The sequence below is a fragment of the Oryctolagus cuniculus genome, chromosome 3, assembly GCF_051225735.1.
Source record: "Oryctolagus cuniculus isolate XC-2025 breed Fujian yellow rabbit chromosome 3, ASM5122573v1, whole genome shotgun sequence".
Classification (NCBI taxonomy): domain Eukaryota; kingdom Metazoa; phylum Chordata; class Mammalia; order Lagomorpha; family Leporidae; genus Oryctolagus; species Oryctolagus cuniculus.
The window spans coordinates 66,514,939-66,532,095 of record NC_142869.1 but is presented as its reverse complement, the minus strand read 5'-3'; the positions used below and the strand labels follow the sequence as shown (position 1 = coordinate 66,532,095).

Genomic DNA, 17,157 nt, shown 5'->3' with positions numbered 1-17,157 from the left:
AACTGCACGCAGACCAGTTATACCAGAACCTGGGACGGGGCCCAGGCCTTCTGGTTTCTTGAAGTTCCTCAGGTGATTCCAGTGTGTGATGAACTTGAAGGACTACTGGTTGGAATAATGGTGTTGTTACTAGAATTCTGAGGTCATAGGTCAACAGTCAGTTAACACTGAAAGAAAAAAATGCCTATTTCTAGACATGATGGGGTGTGTGTGATGAGGTTAAATTTAAAAGTAGATGCTTCTGCTGAGTCCCTCAAAAACCACTGTGAAAGAAGTATACTATGTGTCTTCTAAAAATGCCTGTTTTATGATAAGGAGAAAGAGAGCAACTCTCAGGAATTCTCACATTTCATTTCCTACTCCGCAAATTGTTCTCTGAACATTTCTCAATGCTGGGAGAGTGAGGGGACAGGTGGGCTTTGGCAGGCCCTTGAATCTGGAAAATGGCATGTCAGTTTTGAGTTTATGCCTATGAACATTTTATGAAGGGGGAGCCTGTATCTTTGATTCTCCAAGCAATTTATGTGCCAGAGATGTTAATTATGCCACATGAACTTTTTCTATTTCTCTGTGACGAGCAAGGAGCTGGTCTCAAAGCCTGAAAAATGAAGAGAGCAGGACAGAAGTTCATCAGCTCTTCAGTAAGTGCCTTTTTGCTGGGGTCCCAGGGCCTCCTGCAGGAGCTGGTGCTGGATTACTAAGTAGCTTGGGGCCATTTAACTGTATGGGTTACTCGGGCTCCTCTTCTTTCAGACGTGAACAGAAACATAGGTCTCATTTTCCTGAGGTTTACATGAGGTCACGATGAGATCAGCCATGTCAGTGTCACTTCAATGCCGGAAGCTCTCAGGAGCCCACCCACATATGCTTCCGTTGTGTTCAGCCCCAGGACTGTGAGTGGCTTTCTGGGGGGCTGGGTGCTGGGGATCTGAGAACTCACCCGCGTCTTTCTTACCTGATCTGCCTGGCGGGTCCCTCACTGGAGGAGGGGGTCTCTCGCTGGGCGGGGGAGGAAGAGGGCCCGAACGTCCCACTGACGGTAAGGGAGGTGCAGCGGACGTCAGGGACACATTCCGCTGCGGGAGCCTTGGGATTTCGTCACCGCTGCCGCCACCTGGCGGCAGGGGGGGCGGCCCGGGCCTGCTGGGTGGCGGCGGTGGGGGCGGGGCCTGTGAGGAGGCGGCAGGCCGCGGGCTGGAAGGCACTGGAGGCTTGTTGTTCTGCGGCGGAGGCGGTGGCACCACTTCCCTGTGGATGGAGGGCCTGTTGCCCACTGGCGGGGGCGGTGGAGGGGGCTTGTCATCCAAGGCCCTGCTGGGGGTGGGAGGCAGGGGAGGCCTGTTGGCGAAGGGCGAGGGGGAGCCCGAGGGTGACTGACGTACGGAGCCTCCTCCGAAGGCAGCACCTCGGTTCCCAGGGAAAGGCGGCGGAGCAGGGCCGGGGCCAGGTGGCCTGGGCGCCCCAGGCACTGGTGGGGACCCCCGGTTGTGCAGACTTGACTGAATAGGTCTTGGCGTGTTAGGTACTGGAGGAGGAACACTATCGGGCTTCGAGCCTACGTCAGGCCTCGGGGGAAGCATTCGGACCCTCTGAGGCTCTGGGGGACCGCTCCTGTGGCCTGCCGGAGAAGGCCCGGGAAACCTCCCCGGGCCACTTGGGGGTGAAAAAGGCTTGGCAGAGGTGGCTCTTCCTCCTGGTGGCAAAATCGATGGTCGGCTTCCTCCGGAATCTGAAGAACAGGGAAACAAATGTTCAGTTAGAAAATCAGGAGCCCTGGAGACATCAGAGGGCTGGAGCGTATGCCCAGCTACTAGAAGGCCATTCCCAGAGGGCTGTACAATAGGGGTAATTATTAGCTATGTAAACTGCGTTTTGTGTGGTCCTTCCTGGAGGCAGAGGAGTAGACCACAGCTCCATGTCGACCTTCTAGTCCCAGGTTCTACAACCATCAGCTCTCAAAAGGATTCCCACAAGATCTCTCAGCGCGACGGACAGAAAGGAGGACGAAACCGGAAGAGTTCTGGAGAGGGCAGTGTTCACTATGTGGGGACAGGAAGAAGGTGGCTGCACAGGATTCCTGCTACTTTCGCTATCTATGTTCCCTGGCCCCCACACCTCTCAGGTTTGAAAAACCATTCAGTCATCAGAGGTGAAAAAAATTAGTTATCTCAATTTAAATATCCATATAAAGGGCTCACCTAGTCCCTTTGAAAAGAAATGCCCAAGACAAGGTGGAAAGTATAACAGAATGGTTGGGACTGCACTGAGGAAGAAGCAAGGAAATTGTCCAACAAAGTCTAACTTAAAGAATGGGTGCCAGTGCACACGGCATCTGCAAAGCAGGCAGACACAGGATGCTTTGTCCTACTGCTTTACCTCAGAATGGGCAGGGCAAAGCAACCCTATAACTGTTTTGGTTCAACAAAGTGAGGAACCAAAGGTCTGGGAAATCTCAAACCAGCACCCAGAATGGTGTGGAACTGAAGATAATTCTCAAAAAACAATCTGCCTTAGAACATCTCCCACTTCAATCATGAGCTAATAAAAATCCTGCTTACCAGCTGAGCACTTGCTGACCACCAGCTATTCTAGACGAGAGGAGTGAACAAAATAGAAAAGGTCTTACTCCCCTACAGTTTACTTTCTTGCAGGGCTGGGGAGAGAAACAGTAACCAGCCAGTGCATTCAGTAATTAAATATTTTCAGATAATTACATATACTTAAAAAAAAAAAAACCTAAAATATGCCGATGAGATCCAGGGTGCCTGGAGTGGTCAGAACAAAGTGGGGTGGCCTGGGGACCGTTCTTCAGAAGACCGATGTGAGCTAGGGCCTCACAAGAAGGAGCCAGCGGAAAGATGAAGGAGACGGACACTTCACCAGAGGGCCAGCACGTCCAAAGGCCCTGGAGTAGAAATGAGCCCCCAAAACAACGGCCTGTGTCCTAAGGCACAGTGGGCATGGGAAGGATTCAAAGTAAATGGAGCCTGAGTGGCCAGCAGGAGCTGGATCACAAAGCCTTGTAGGCAGAAGCACTTGGCCACTTACGCAGTGGGGAACTATGTACTAGAAGAAAGCTGCATTTTCCTAGAGTATGTGTGTATTTCTATGTCACTAACTTAGAATGGGTTGCATCTCCCAAGCTGGGATTAAAGTCGCGGTTACCGTATTACCGCATGTAAGGGGGCTTCTGGGACAGCACTTTGTGCACTAACTGCAATTCTAGCTCCATTTTCTCATTTCCCCTCTTTTGTTTTTTGCCTTAATTCCTTGCCATATAAATGTGAAAATTTCACCCTTTCCCACATTCTAAAAGATTATGTCACTAGAGATAAAATTCCTTTAATAGGACAAACATGAAGAAATGTTTATGGTAAACTTCCTTGGGCTTCTGCAGTAGTCAGGAGAGAACCTCATGCACTTTTCAAGGTTTTTATTGAGGCATGACCGAGGTCAACTTCTTTCTACCATCAGGTTCATAGATGATTCTCTAGGACTTATTTCTAGTAACTCCCCACAGAGAACACTTAGAACCACTGGCACTGAAATGCTAAAGTCTGTCATGCAAACCAGCCTTTCAGATTTTGGGGAATCTGTGATATGCTCACTGGACACGCTGCATCGTGTATTTGGGAAGTGGCTCCGAAGTGTTGCCTATGCTGGACAGGTGGAGCAGGCCACCTCCCAAGGCTGCCTCTGCCAGGTCACTGGGAAGTTCTCAGGGGTGACAAGTTCCATTTGCTCCCTCTCTTCCTTCCCACTCTAGCCCACTCTTTAGAAAAGTACAAGAATGGACAAGTGACACCCAAGGACACTGGGCAGATAGCTCCTAGCTCTATGGGGCTGTCTGATCATGAGTAATATAAAACAAAACAAAACAAAAAAGCTGCTAAATAGTGTCTCTTGTAAAATAGGGGTAACAACTCAGAGAATGTAAAAGATTTGAAAGAGCACAGAGCCTTAAGGGGCACACCAAGCCTCTTGACCCCAGACCGCCACACCGCCGTCTTCTGCCATGAAGAGAGAGGGAAACACTCCTCACCATTATCCCTGCTGGCTGTGGACCTCAGCTTCGGCATTCCAGCCTGGAACAGTCCTCCCAATCCAGGCGGGCCACCCGCTCCGCCGCCACTGCCACCTCCGCCTCCACCACCACCGCCGCCGCCACCTCCACCAAATCCACCGCCTCCTCCAGCACTGGCTCCTTTAGGTTCTGTGGAAGGAGCAAAACGCCATCTTTTCACACACGTGGAAACACCCACCAGAGTACCCATCCATTGTGGGCTAGTACAGTAAAACAGGGAGCTGGCAGGACCTGGGCCTCTCATGGACAACTGGGATTTCTTTTTTTTGAAGATTTATTTATTTACACAGAGAAGGGGAGAGACAGAGAGAGACTGTCCATTTGCTGGTTCACTCCCCAGACGGCCGCTACAGCCAGGGATGGGCCAGGCCAAAGTCAGGAACCCAAGCACTAGGTGCGTCTTCTGCTGCTTTCCCAGGTGCATTAGCAGGGAGCTGGATCAGAAGTGGAGCAGCTGGACTCAACCAGAGCTGCAGGCAACAGCTTAACCCGCTATGCCACAGCGCCAGCCCCACACCTGGGATTTCCAAGGTTGGCCCTGCCTCCAGTCACAATAGGAGGGTTTTCTTTGGGCACAGGGCAGTCCCAGGACCAGTGGTGGGAGGAACAGTAAGAGCCGATGATCTGCCCCGTACCTGCTCCTGACTAGCTTCCATACGCGTTAACATCATCTTGACCTACAGCCTAAGACTCGGCAAATAAAGGAATCGTCACAGAAAGAAGATCCCATGGGAGGGGGAGATGCAGTAAAAATTCAGAAGAAAGGGAATTGTAGAAAGAATAAAGGAGGGGCTGGCATTTGGCTCAGTGATTAAGACATCATTTTGGAGGCCTGCATCCCATATGGAGTGCTGGGTTCAAGTCCTGGTTCTACCCTGGTTCAGGCTCCTGCTAAAATGCATCCTGGGTGCATAGCTCAAGTGGTTGGGTCCCTGCTACTTTTGTGGGAGACTCAGATTGAGTTCTTGGCTCCCAGGAATTTGGGGAATGAACCAGCAGATGGGAGGAATAGTAATGGAAAATTTTTAAATCTCACAATTTTACTCCTTGGAAATATCCACTATTGAGGGGTATTTGTATTTGTGTGTGTATGTGTGTGTAAATTCACTGAACAGTTTTTAGTCTGCTTTTCCCCCCCTTAATATCTTACTATTATATTTTTCTATATCATTTAATATTCTTTGAAAACATGAGTTCAGAGGATTGTATTTTGGAATATGAAAGGATTATAACTTACTTAATCACTTATTTGATAGCCTTTTAGGTTGATTTTAGTTTTTGAATATCATAAAGACCAACAGTGAGCTTTAGTTATTTAAAAATTCTCTGCAATTTGAGAAAGTGCAAAGATTATGTTTTATTTTACATTTATTTACAGAAATTATATTTTGAAATACGAAGAAAGAAAAAAATAGTTCCTTGTCTAGCTCCTGAGTTGTTTCTCATTGTCTTTGAACTACTTTATAGCTTTAAGTTGTAGAAAACTGCTAATCATGCAAATAATATTTGTCTAAATAAATGAAAATCAGTTGTATTCCATTAAATTCATTTCAGCAGTTATTTGCCTATATATGTGTATGGTATTTTGTATTCTTTGCACTGGTAACACTGTATTGGTTCCTTCATTAATTCATGAGTTAAATAATAAAATGTTTGATATTACATCTATGAAAGCCATAATTATACCATCTTTTAAAAAATCAATCTTCAAATGTGTGTGTCTATTAGACAAGTTGTTTAAAGTCTTACCTCCTCCCAAAAGAACCACACACATCTTCTTTGATAACTATTTCTTGAAATCTATAAAGTAATCTGGGAGAAATGCCACTTTTATGATATTTAGACTTCAAATTTGGAAATGTGTATTTTCCTATTTATTCACATCATGTGGATTTGGGGGTAAGTTTTATAGTTTTCATGATATAGGTTATACATGACTCTTGTCAGAGTTGCTTCAGATACATATATATTTAAAAAGAGATTATTTATTTCAGAGGCAGAGTTACAGAGAGGGAGGGAGAGACAGAGAGGTCTTCCATTCACTGTTCACTCCCCAAATGGCCACAATAGTTGGAGCTGGGCTGATCTGAAGCCAGGAGCTTCTTCCGGGTCTCTCACAAGGGTGCAGGGGCCCAAGCATTTGGGCCATCTTCTACTGCTTTCCCAGGCACATTAGCAGGGAGCTGGCTCAGAAATGGAGCAACTGGGACTTGAACTGGCACCCATTTGGGATCTCAGCGCCATAGGTGGAGGCTTAACCTATTATACCACAGCACTGGCTCCAAGATACATTTTTATTTCTTGAAGTTGTGAAGAGGATGCTTTTCCTATAAGATCTAGTAATTGGTTATTATTGGCATCAGAAAACTTCATTTGATATCTAGCAGGCCACTCTGCTTTATTTTCTAAATTGAAATGTACAAAAAATTATGATCTTGCATTCTCTAGTGGACATACAATCTCTAGATAATAAAGATTTTTGCCTTTTCTGATAACTGTTATATTATTTCTCATATAGGTAATTACTTTGATGGCTGAACTTCCATACACTGTAAATGATTAATGTTGCTAAAGGCAACCATGTTCTGATTTTAATGAGAAGGCCTCTAACATCCTCAAGTTAAATATTAACTATTGGTTTCAAACTGTTTTTTCTTTCCCCTGAATATTCAGCCAGGATGGACTCTTCTAACTTAATTTTTTAAGCTTTTCTTATAGCATGGAATTTCATTAAGTGCCTATTTAAGGTCTACTGAGATGATAATATGTATGATTTTCCTTATTTTAAGTGATAGTTATGTAGATTTCCTAACATTAAAAATGGGATAAACCCTAGTCTTCATGAATTCTTCTTTTAACATAACACTGAATTAGAGTTTCTGGTATTTTATTTAGCATTCCGTCCTCTGTGATCACAAATGGTCTATGATAGGGCTCTTTAATTTCGGAACTACTGCACTCTCATTTTGTGTTGCCCGTGGCTATCCTGTTTGTGGAATGTTTATGGCATCTCTGGCCTCTCTCCACTAGATGGCAGTAGCAGTCCCACCCCACGCCCACACTCCAGCGTTGGGACAACTGAAGAAGTCTTTAGACACTGCTACATTTGCCCTGGGGGGCAAAACTCACCCTCGGCTGAAAGTCACTAAGGTGCAGCTTTCTTTTTTATGTGTGCTGCCTTTTTCAAGCTTTATTTTCACTTCATGACACTTTCATTACACCTGTCAGATAATTTTCCATCTCTTCTTGTTTGGGAATAATTTTTATAGCATCCCAATGAGCTATTTCTTAAATTCAAAATAAGTTACTAATAAAATCATTTGGCTTCAATGCTTTTTGGAGAGAAAATAACTTGATAAACTTTTCACCTTTTTCCTTGCTTCTTGTGGTTGGTTTCCTGGGTGAATTTTGATAGATTTAGGCTTTTCTTAGAAAATTATTTTTTAAAGATTTTAAAATGTTTTAGCACATAACTTTATTATACTACCCTTAATTTCAGAAGATCTACTTCAAGTCTCTTATTTTGTTTGCTGAGTTGTAATTTTATTCATTTGTGTCTTCTTTTTTTCTGGATTAGATTTATCATCAGTTTGTGTTAGTTCTGGGTCTTTTTCTAGGTGTAGAGCTTTCTGGAATGCTTAAGGTAACTATGCTGATAGAGGAATAATGAACTGACAAGAATTACTTCACCTAACAGAACATATCAAATTAGAATAATAATTTCCAGAACCATATGCAGAATTGCTCCCACATACAACTCAAGTAATTTTGGGTTCCTGCCACCTCTGTGAAAGATCTAGAATGCATTCCTGGTTCTGACCCCAGCCCACTGTTATGGGCATTTAGGGAGTGAACTACAGGGTAAGAGCTCTGTCTCCATCTTAAAAAAACCCAAAACAAAAACATTCCAGGGTGGGCATTTGACACAATGGTTAAGTTGCCATTTGGGACACCTACATCCCACATGGGAGTACCTGATTTGAGTCCAAACTCCTATGCTTCCAATCCAGCTTCCTGCTAAAGTGCACCCTGAGAGGCAGCAGATGATGGCTCGAGTGCTTGGGTTTCTGCCACTCATGTAGGGAACCTAGATTGAGTTTCTCTTGGCTTTGGCCTGGCCCAGCCCTGGCTATTGCAGGCATTTGGGAAGTGAGCCAGTAGATGAAAGATCTTTGTCTGTCTATCAAATAAAATGAAAGTAAATAAATAAATTCAAAGAGCTTGGCTACACTATCAGACATCATCCATTATTGTTCTTAACCTGGAACATTTGTGCATCTTTTGGGTAGAGAAATGCTGTGGTTTGTATGTGGTCTGAGTATATCTGTCAAAGGTTCATGTGTTGGAACCTTGGTCCTCAGTGTGGTGATGTGAGAAGTGATGGGACCTTTAAGAGGTAGGGCCTTGCAGGAAGTAATTAGGTCATTGGGTGCACTGGGGATTAATGTAGTTCCTGTGGGACCCTGGTTAGTAATCACAAGAGAGTTGTTCCAAAGAAAGCAAGAATGGCCACTCCCCTCCCTCTGGCTTCCTGTTTCATCACATGATCTCTCCCTCTCACAGGTGCACCTCTCACAAGGGCTGAGCCCACACTGGGGACATGTCCTGGGACTTCCAAAACGGTGAGCTAAATACACCTCTTTTTCTTTATAAAGCACCTGGCATCAAATATTTCATTATAGTAACAGAAAACAGACTAACACAAGGTGTTAAAGTGAGGAGAGCTAACTGGCAGGACAGGGTTGAACTCGAGAGTGACCATGCATAACCGTGGTCAATATGTTGACATAGAGCCCAAGGAGATTTCACGCGCAAATACAAAATCACACATGAACTTTGCCACTCGCAAAGAGCTTGTGACAGCAGTACAGGTGTCCAGTTAAGTGCAGGGACAGCTAGCGTGCAGTGAAGCACATTCTTATGTATCACCAAGCAGCTGGAAGGCAGAGGGAAGAATAGTATTTCCATTGAATGAGAGAGGTAGACCTTGACTAATACAATGAGTTAGAACTCGTGGGCTCAGGAATAGGCCCAGACTGCCCAGTGTCAGTAACCTGTCCAGAGCCCGACTCCTCTTGCAGTGGAGAGAACTGTTAGCCTCTGTTGTAGAGGTTAGCAGCTCCTCTGGCCCCACACCAGGGACCAGCACTCAGATGGACTAAGACTCCCCAGTTAAAAGTGACTGGACTGTGCTGGGCTGCCCAGGGAGAATCTGGAGACACTGGTCAGGAGGACTAACAACCACATCAGCTTTGTGGACATTTTGACTTAGCGGTCAGAATGTGACAAGAGTCGAAAACCAAAATAGTTCCCTTTCTGAGAGGTGGTGCCTTCTCGTTTGCACCGCCCTGCCTGGTAACTGAGCAACAGTCAAAGGCCTTGTCTTGCTCATCTTCTCTTTTCCTCCCACACTCACCCAAACTCCGCTCCTTCTTCCTTCTCTACCCACTAATTACTTCTCCGAGCAATTCCCCTTCAACAGGTTGCATCCTCCGCTGTGACAGTCCTGCATCATCAACCACGGGCCAACACGGCTCATCTGGTGATTCCTTTTCCTAGTGAGTGCACATGGGACCTGTGCTCTGGGACAAAGCCGGAGGAGGCCTAGGAATGTGAGGCATCCTGGCCACCAATCGCCAGTGGATGCTAGGCCTGGGTCATCTCCCATTCCAGCACTAATGTTAACAAGCAGCCTGTGTTGCGGGTGCCTGTTTATGTGAACCCTGCCTGTTCCAGGAGCATCTCAGGCTTAGACGGGTAGATAAGCACAGTCGTGATCTCATTTCCTCTCGTCAAGCTCCTAGTAATCCACATCTTACACTTTGTTCTCAACAAAGCACTTTTGCAGGCATTCTACCAATTGAAGGTTACAACAACCCTGTGAGGTCAGTAGAACAGGTACAAATGGAGAAAAGGAGGTTTGGAGATGGTACCTAAGGGGTGTTACAGGACTTGAACGCACATCCTGTGATTTTAGGGCTAAGAGTCTTTCCAGATTTCACAATGCCTCCTGCTCTGTGCTGCCAGGAGCCAACGGGTTAATCTCCAGAAAGTGTTGTGAATAATTCAGAGAATGGCTGCTGTGTATGTCCTGGACAAAGAATTATTATACTGGCTTCCTGCAGCATTAGAGGGAAACTCAAGCCAAAGCCGTGGCCTACAATGACTGACACAGTCCCTTATTTTCCTAGCTTTGCAGCTGTTGTTAACCAACATAGGAGGGGCAGAGTTGATTGTTAGGCCATAAACCATTTAGCTCCACAGAAAACAGCCCCTTTTCACTTACTGTCCAGTATCGGTGCACTTCTGTCATTGGTGACTGTCTTCTTCAGTTTCTTCCCTTTGCTGATGTCAGAGAGCAGAGCATTTCTCCCAGCCTGCTCTCTCTTATTCAGGGTAGGCTTCTCGGTATTGGCCTGAAAGGAAACCATACAAATGGGTACTCCTCTCCTAGATGAAAACCACACACTGCAACACTCAGCCAGCCAGGTGGGGTACTGGAAGCTTCTTAGTAAGGCTCTTGGTTTTTAGGCTGCAAATTCTCCAAGAGTTTCAGACTCTATGTCATTCTTATTTTTTTTCCTTTAAAGATTTATTTATTTATGTGAGGCAGTTACAGATAGAGAGAAGGAGAAACAGAGAGAGAGGTCTTCCATCTGCTGGTTCACCCCCCAAATGGCTGCAGCAGCCAGGGCTGGGCCGATTCAAAGCCAGGAACCAGGAGATTCTTCCAGGTCTCCCATGTGGGTGCAGGGGCCCAAGCACTTCGGCCATCTTCCATTGCTTTCCTAGGCCATAGAAGAGAGCAGGATTGGAAGAGGAGCAGCCGGGACTTGAACCGGCTCCCATATGGCATGCTGGCACCACAGGAGGAGGCTTAACCTACTGCGCCACAGCACAGGCCCCCATGTCATTCTTTTTAAGACCCAGATGTTTGGCAGCAGATGCAGCAATCAATTGCATTCATTTTTCAGACATAAAAGGTCCGACCCTGATAAAAGTCCCTGCAACTGCAGACCGAAATGTGTAAGTAGAGAGCCAGGCCAGGCTTGCAGGGCTGTCTTGGAGAAAGGCAGAGCACCGGAGGCTGAGAGGCTCCATGGGGCACGCTCAGGCCTTGGTTTCCAGAATGTGTGCTGGAGGACAGTTTGCTTTCCCCGTCTCACAGAACAAACCTGGGACAGGGAAGACAGTGTCTCTAGCAAAGAGGGTCAGCTGGTTTTCTTCTTGAAACCCACACGTTTTAGATAATAATTCCCTCTGACGGTACTGCCAAAGATACTTTTTCATTTAAGTCAGACTTATCCATGAGGTAATTTATATATTGTGAAAGTATTCTTTTAGTTCACAGTTCTGTGAATTCTGAAAAATATATGAAGTCTTAAAAAATTCATCAAAAATGAGCATTATGCAACAATGTGTGATTTTTAAAAATAATTTATTTTGAAAAATAGAAAGACAGAAAGAAATAGACAGAAATCTTCCTTCCACTGGTTCACTTTCCAAATACTTGCAATGACTGGTGCTGGGACAGGCCCAAGCCAGGAGCTGAAAACTCAGTCCAGGCCTTCCATGTAGGTGGCAGGGACTCAAGAGTACTTGAGCTATCAGCTGCTGCCTTCCATGGTGTGCATTAGCAGGAAGTTGGAATTGGAAGCAGAGCTAGGATTTAAACCCAGGCACTTTGACATGGGATGCAAGTATCTCAAGAAACATCTTAACTATGGTGCCTAATGCCTGCCTCCAACCACTTGGGCCATTATCAGCTGCTTCCCAGAATCAGTACCGGTAGGAAGCTGGAGTCAGGAGCTGGAACTGGGTACTGAACTCGGGTACTCTGGTGAGGGACGTGGGCAGTGGACTGCGGGGCTAAATGCCCACTCCTGCTGTACTGTTTCTTAATGATTATCTTCTTTTCAATTAATCCGCTATTAAATCATGTTTGATGTGCTAGTTATTTTTAGAATATACATTAAAATAAATTCCTGAGCATTAAAATTTTTAAAATAAGTTAATGTACTATCTGGCAGTCATGTACAGCCCACACTTTTAGGGAAATACAAATAAACTCATCTTGCTATGTTAGCCACTTCAGAGCTGCTGCAACTTACCCAGGTGAAGGACTAGCTTAAAACTTTTTTGTCCAATCCATAATAACCTTTTTTTTAAAAAAAAATGAATTATTTTTAAGAATTGGTTTAAAAAGACAAAAAACTCCAATCTTAGAAGCAGGCATAAGATTACCATCTTAGGCTACAAATGTACTGTCAAATTGCTACCAATGTTTCCAAATGCTTACTCTGAATTTCTGGCCCCTGTGTCCTTGGGGTCTCTCAACAAGCTTTTGAAGGACCACACTGAGTAGCAGTGAGCTAGAGGATGCTCAGTCCTGGGGCTGGCGCTGTGGTGTAGAAAGTTAAGCCTTTGCCTGCAGTGCTGGCATCCCACATGCGCGCTGGTTCCCACTGGTTCAAGTCCCAGCTGCTCCACTTCTGATCCAGCTCCCTGCTAATCTGCCTGGGAAAAGCAGTGGAAGATGGCTCCAGTGCTTGGGTCCCTGCACCCACTGGGAGACTCCAAAGAAATTCCTGGCTCCTGGCTTCAGCCTGGCCCAGCCCTGGCTGTTGTAGCCATTTGGGGAGTGAACCAATGAACGGAAGAAATCTCTCTCCTTCTTTTTCTGTATATCTGCCTTGCAAATAAACAAATAAATAAATCTTTTAAAAAATCAGTTCTACCCAACTAGATTCCAGCCTCAGATGGTTTATATAAACGCATCGCATGAAGGCCTGAGGCAGGAGACTTTTCCTCTCCGAGCCTCAGTTTCCCCATGGGCAGCATCCGCGTGAGGCTCCGGAGCAGGGACGGCATCCCCCACGGTGTGGTTGGCAGTGGAGTGTGTCCTGGAGCCTTTCTGGAGACTCCCCCTGGAGAGGGCTGCAGTTTCCCCAGCCAGGCCCAGCAAGGGACCAGGATGAGTCCAGGGAACAAACTCCTTTGCGGAGTAGACTTCTGACTGCGAGGATAGATTTAAAGGCGGCTGTGAGAGCGTGGGAGAGGTGGGATTGCTGGGAACATAATCTTTGTCAGAAACACAATGGGAAGGAAGGGGAAGAGGAGAGGAGAAGAAAGGAGTAAGGTGGAAGACGCCTCAAGGGAAGCTCTGTGGACACACGGACCTGCAGTTCTGCACTGTCCTGCCCGCGAGCCGCAGGCTGGCATCTACACGTGGAGTTCACCTGAGTGGAAACAGCGCATGCTGCTCTGGGAACAGCTCCCATGAGCCCTTGACCTGGGCCAGCACTTCCCTTACAGGACACCTGTGCTTTGCAGGAGACCCTTTACAAACAAAACGCTCCGTGCTGTCTGGATTCGCCCAGTGTCAGAGCTTGGTTTACCAGGCCAGAAACAAGTACACTCCAAGCAAACACGGGTGTGCCAGCTTCTGCCTTCACGTGGCTTGCTCTGTGCACAGAAACTGAATGGAGCACTCACCAAGGCAAATGTTGGTGGCGGTGGGGGTGCCGGAGGCGGAGGGACGGGCATCTTGGACAGTTAGGCTCTCAACAGTCTTGCTGATAAATCTGTAAAATCAAAACACAGCCATCTGTTAGATTTCTCAGTAATACCCTGTCCTGACTTTCCTCCCCATTTTGCCACCAAAGTGGCAGCTTCACACAAGAGGCAGTTACCTTGACTTGCTGGTCAAGAGGTTACTGCACAGGAAGGAGGCTAGCAGTGGGGCCTCTGAGTCTGGGGGCCTAAAGAGACGGGGAGCCAGACCCAGGCCTCACAAGGTGAGTGCCACCACCTGCCACGGCAGGCCCTGGCGGAGCAAGGTGGCCCCTGAGCCCCTGGCCTGAGTCAGCAGGGCAGTTTCCATGAAACCACCAGGAAAGAACCCTAGCCAAATTTGACGGGAGGCAAAGCTGCTTCGGTTGGCTCCTCTTGCCCATGCGTCTCCTTGACAAGGTCCTGTCCTGCTCCCCGACTCTGCCCATCCTCTGCCCTGCTGTAATTCTCACGCACAGCTTCGTGCACTGGCCTGGGCCTGGCGTGCACTGCAGGAGCATAAAGAGGAAGCTATTTCTCATCCTGCCTGCAGAGTCCCCACCACGCCCCAGGAAGGAGACAGGACTGCGTGGGGTGGGACGACAGGTGAGATGGGGTGGGGCGTGGATTGTCCTTACCCTTGGGGCCCTCAAAGTGCAGCCGTTCCTTACAGGATCCATTTCCTTACAGATGCTAAGTGGACACAAAGATAGGGTAAGGAGCAGTCAGCCTGTGACTGCCAGGTGCTCACTGCAAAAGCCAGGAGAGCTTTTCTGCACCGTGTGCATGCAATGGGAGCAGAGGCTCAGCCGACTGTAGGGCTGGGTAGGGGGTTTACGGAAACCTGGGTGGGAGGGGGCAGCCTGGCAAACATCTGGGACAGAAGAGGTGATGGCACGCAAGTGCCTGAGGAGTCACATGGCTCCCAGCCCTGTCCCCCATCCTCAACTCTTGGAGTCCTGTTCCTGAGCCTCATCTGTTCCTGGCCCTCGTCCTGGCCAACGCCTCCCTCACCTCCTGTTCTCACCCTCAGTAATGCCAGCTTTTCGCACCCAGTCCTGCTGCTCCCGTGTGGCCCCAGATCTGGGCATGAGTACCTCCTAGGGGTGGTTAGATAGGTTGGCTCTCAGCCCCCTCCCCACCCCTCCCCAAGTATGAATCGGCATTTTTCACAAGATCCCTCAGTCGCTCCCAGGCCCTAAGATCTCAGCAGGCCTGTGGTGGCAGGGTCTGAGCCTTAAGCCAGGGGGCGGCCTGGTCACGGGCCTCCTGGGTGACCTTATCCCCACATAACCTGTGTCCTGAGTTCCAAACTGCAGAATTATTTTTCTTTTATTCTCAGTATTCCCTTAACTGCAGAAAACTATTAGAATTTAAAATACTGATTTATTTAAATCACTAAAAGTTAACGTGGAAAACATGTCCCTTGAAACAAATGCTCTCTATTGAAATCCTGCTGGGTGGCTTGCGTTCTGTGAGCAGAATTGGAATGAGAAAGCTAAAAGGACACTGCCGGACTTGTCTCAGCTGCGGGGAAACAGAAGTGGTGACCATTCACAACAGCTCCGTCCCGCGTGCGCTGTCTGGGAAATGACATCTGGGGAGTCCCAGGTGGATCCAGGGCGCTTCACTTGCAGCGTCTCTGACACCGGCACGACACTGCACACTGGCATGGTCGGGCTTTTTATAGACGAGGACACTGGGCCTCACGAGAAGGCGCCGTGGCGATTCATTCAAATTGCGTCCTGCTGGCCCCTACTGGATCACACTGCCCCACTCCCTGGCCGACAGGATCGTGAGGGCTACCGCTCACCTGCTGAGCAGGCTGGACTCTGTTTTTCAGTTAGACAGCAGTCTTTTCAGATGTGCATCTTTTCTGCAGGGACACCAGCTAGTGGGCCCTGTAGGCAGGGTTGGGTGCCTGGGTCAGGGGCCCCTAGGGAGGGGGTTTTGCATCTGCAGCAGGCACCTTCAGAGGCTTGTGGCCCAGGCATCTCCTAGGACCAGGAGGGAGGGCAGGAATCGGAAACTGAATTCAGGCCCAGCTAACTGAAAGACGCCAGGGGCAAAGCAGCAGTGTGCTAACGGCTGGAGGCAGCCTGCTCAGCCCGTGCACCCAGAGGACGAGCTCCGTGGAACAGTTCATCCAAGGGCCCAGGGGAGGGACATCCCTCGCGACCCTGGTTTATCCTGACACTGGTTCACCAGCCAGTCTCTGTCACCCTATTATCCCAGCAGTGAGTGAATTCTGGTCAACTATCAGGAGCCTCTCATGGGTTTGTTTCTCGTGACTTAGTCCCTGCTTGCAGAGATCAAACTGAACTTGTGCCCTGCACAGCTGAGGGGCCAGGCTGAGGAAATGGGACCCTTCTAGGGCACTGCTACCCTGAATCGCAACTCTTCGTGGCTGCTGTTTTAGTAGCACCCGTGCACTGATGACTCACAGATAAACTCCTGGACGCCATCCCCAGGAGGCACTAGTGCCAGCTTCGTGGTCCAGACGGCAGTGGGCAAGGCTGAGACCAGGGCCAGGGCCAGGGCCGCACTGCAGAGGTGAGCAGGCAAAGCCAAGGTTCAGGGAGCGAGAACCTATGAAAGACCTCAGGGCCTTGCAAGCAGCACGGGCTTGCCCTGCGGGCCGCCTCCAAAAGCAGGGGCAGAGGATCTCCGGGTGAGCGCCTTCCCCCTGCCCAGGCTGCCACAGGCCTCACTGCCATCTCTGCTCTCAGCTTTGGCAGGTGGCATTTGCCGCTGCTTTCGCTGCCCCATCTCTCACTCCCCTCTGGAGGACCCATTCCCACTGCCACTCCGACGCAGAGCGAGCTCACAGACGCAGGCATGTACCCCTTCTCCTCCTCCCTGACCAGCTGCTCAGTGTGGTCTGGACTGCGAACAGGATGGGGCCTGAGAGGAAGTTTGTGAGCAGCCCGACTCCCATCCTGCCACGTTGCTAACCATGTGGGCCAAAGAAGGTGGACCTCATGTTCCCCCCACCCGCCCCATGCTGGGCCCACTCCAGGCCCACTTCTTGGCCGTCTTCCCACTAGACTCTGAGTCCACCAGGTGTCCCCCAAACCCAGCACCAAAGGCAACTCTTAGTGTGTGCAGAGTGAGAGGCAGGGACCGCCCAAACAAGCCTAGTGCTCCACACTGGCACGGCTCCCAGCATCAGTGCACCCTTGGGGGTGGGCACCACGGGCACAGCAGATGCCCACATCCCGTCAGAGGGCCTGACATTGAGTCCTGCCTCTGCTTCGGATACGGCTCCTGCTAATGAGCACTCTCAGAGGCAGCAGGAGATGGCTAAGTACCTGGGTCCCTGCCCACACGTGAGAGACCTGGAATGAGTTCCTGGCTCCTGGCTTTGGCCTGGCCCAGCCCTGACTGTTGGGGGGATTTGAAAGGTAAACCAGTAGATGGAAGATTCTCTCTCTCTCTCTCTCTCTCTCTCTCTCTCTCGCACTCTTTCAAATAGAAATGAATAAACACACACACACACACACAAACAAACACAAGAAAGA

General features: G+C 48.4%; 1 protein-coding gene across 5 annotated transcripts in view; it reads right to left on the bottom strand.

The window, feature by feature from the left end:
* The window catches only part of WIPF1 (WAS/WASL interacting protein family member 1), a 129,409-nt gene that overhangs the window by 18,204 nt on the left and 94,048 nt on the right, over positions 1-17,157 (bottom strand). For all 5 annotated transcript variants that reach the window (XM_008258766.5, XM_008258767.5, XM_089328128.1 and 2 more), the window contains exons 2-5: positions 13,580-13,668; positions 10,371-10,500; positions 4,043-4,213; positions 956-1,729 (exon numbers count right to left, since the gene is read on the bottom strand). In XM_008258766.5, the coding sequence (XP_008256988.3) occupies positions 956-1,729; positions 4,043-4,213; positions 10,371-10,500; positions 13,580-13,630 (1,126 nt within the window). In that variant the 5' untranslated portion in view covers positions 13,631-13,668. The remainder of the gene's footprint in view (positions 1-955; positions 1,730-4,042; positions 4,214-10,370; positions 10,501-13,579; positions 13,669-17,157) is intronic.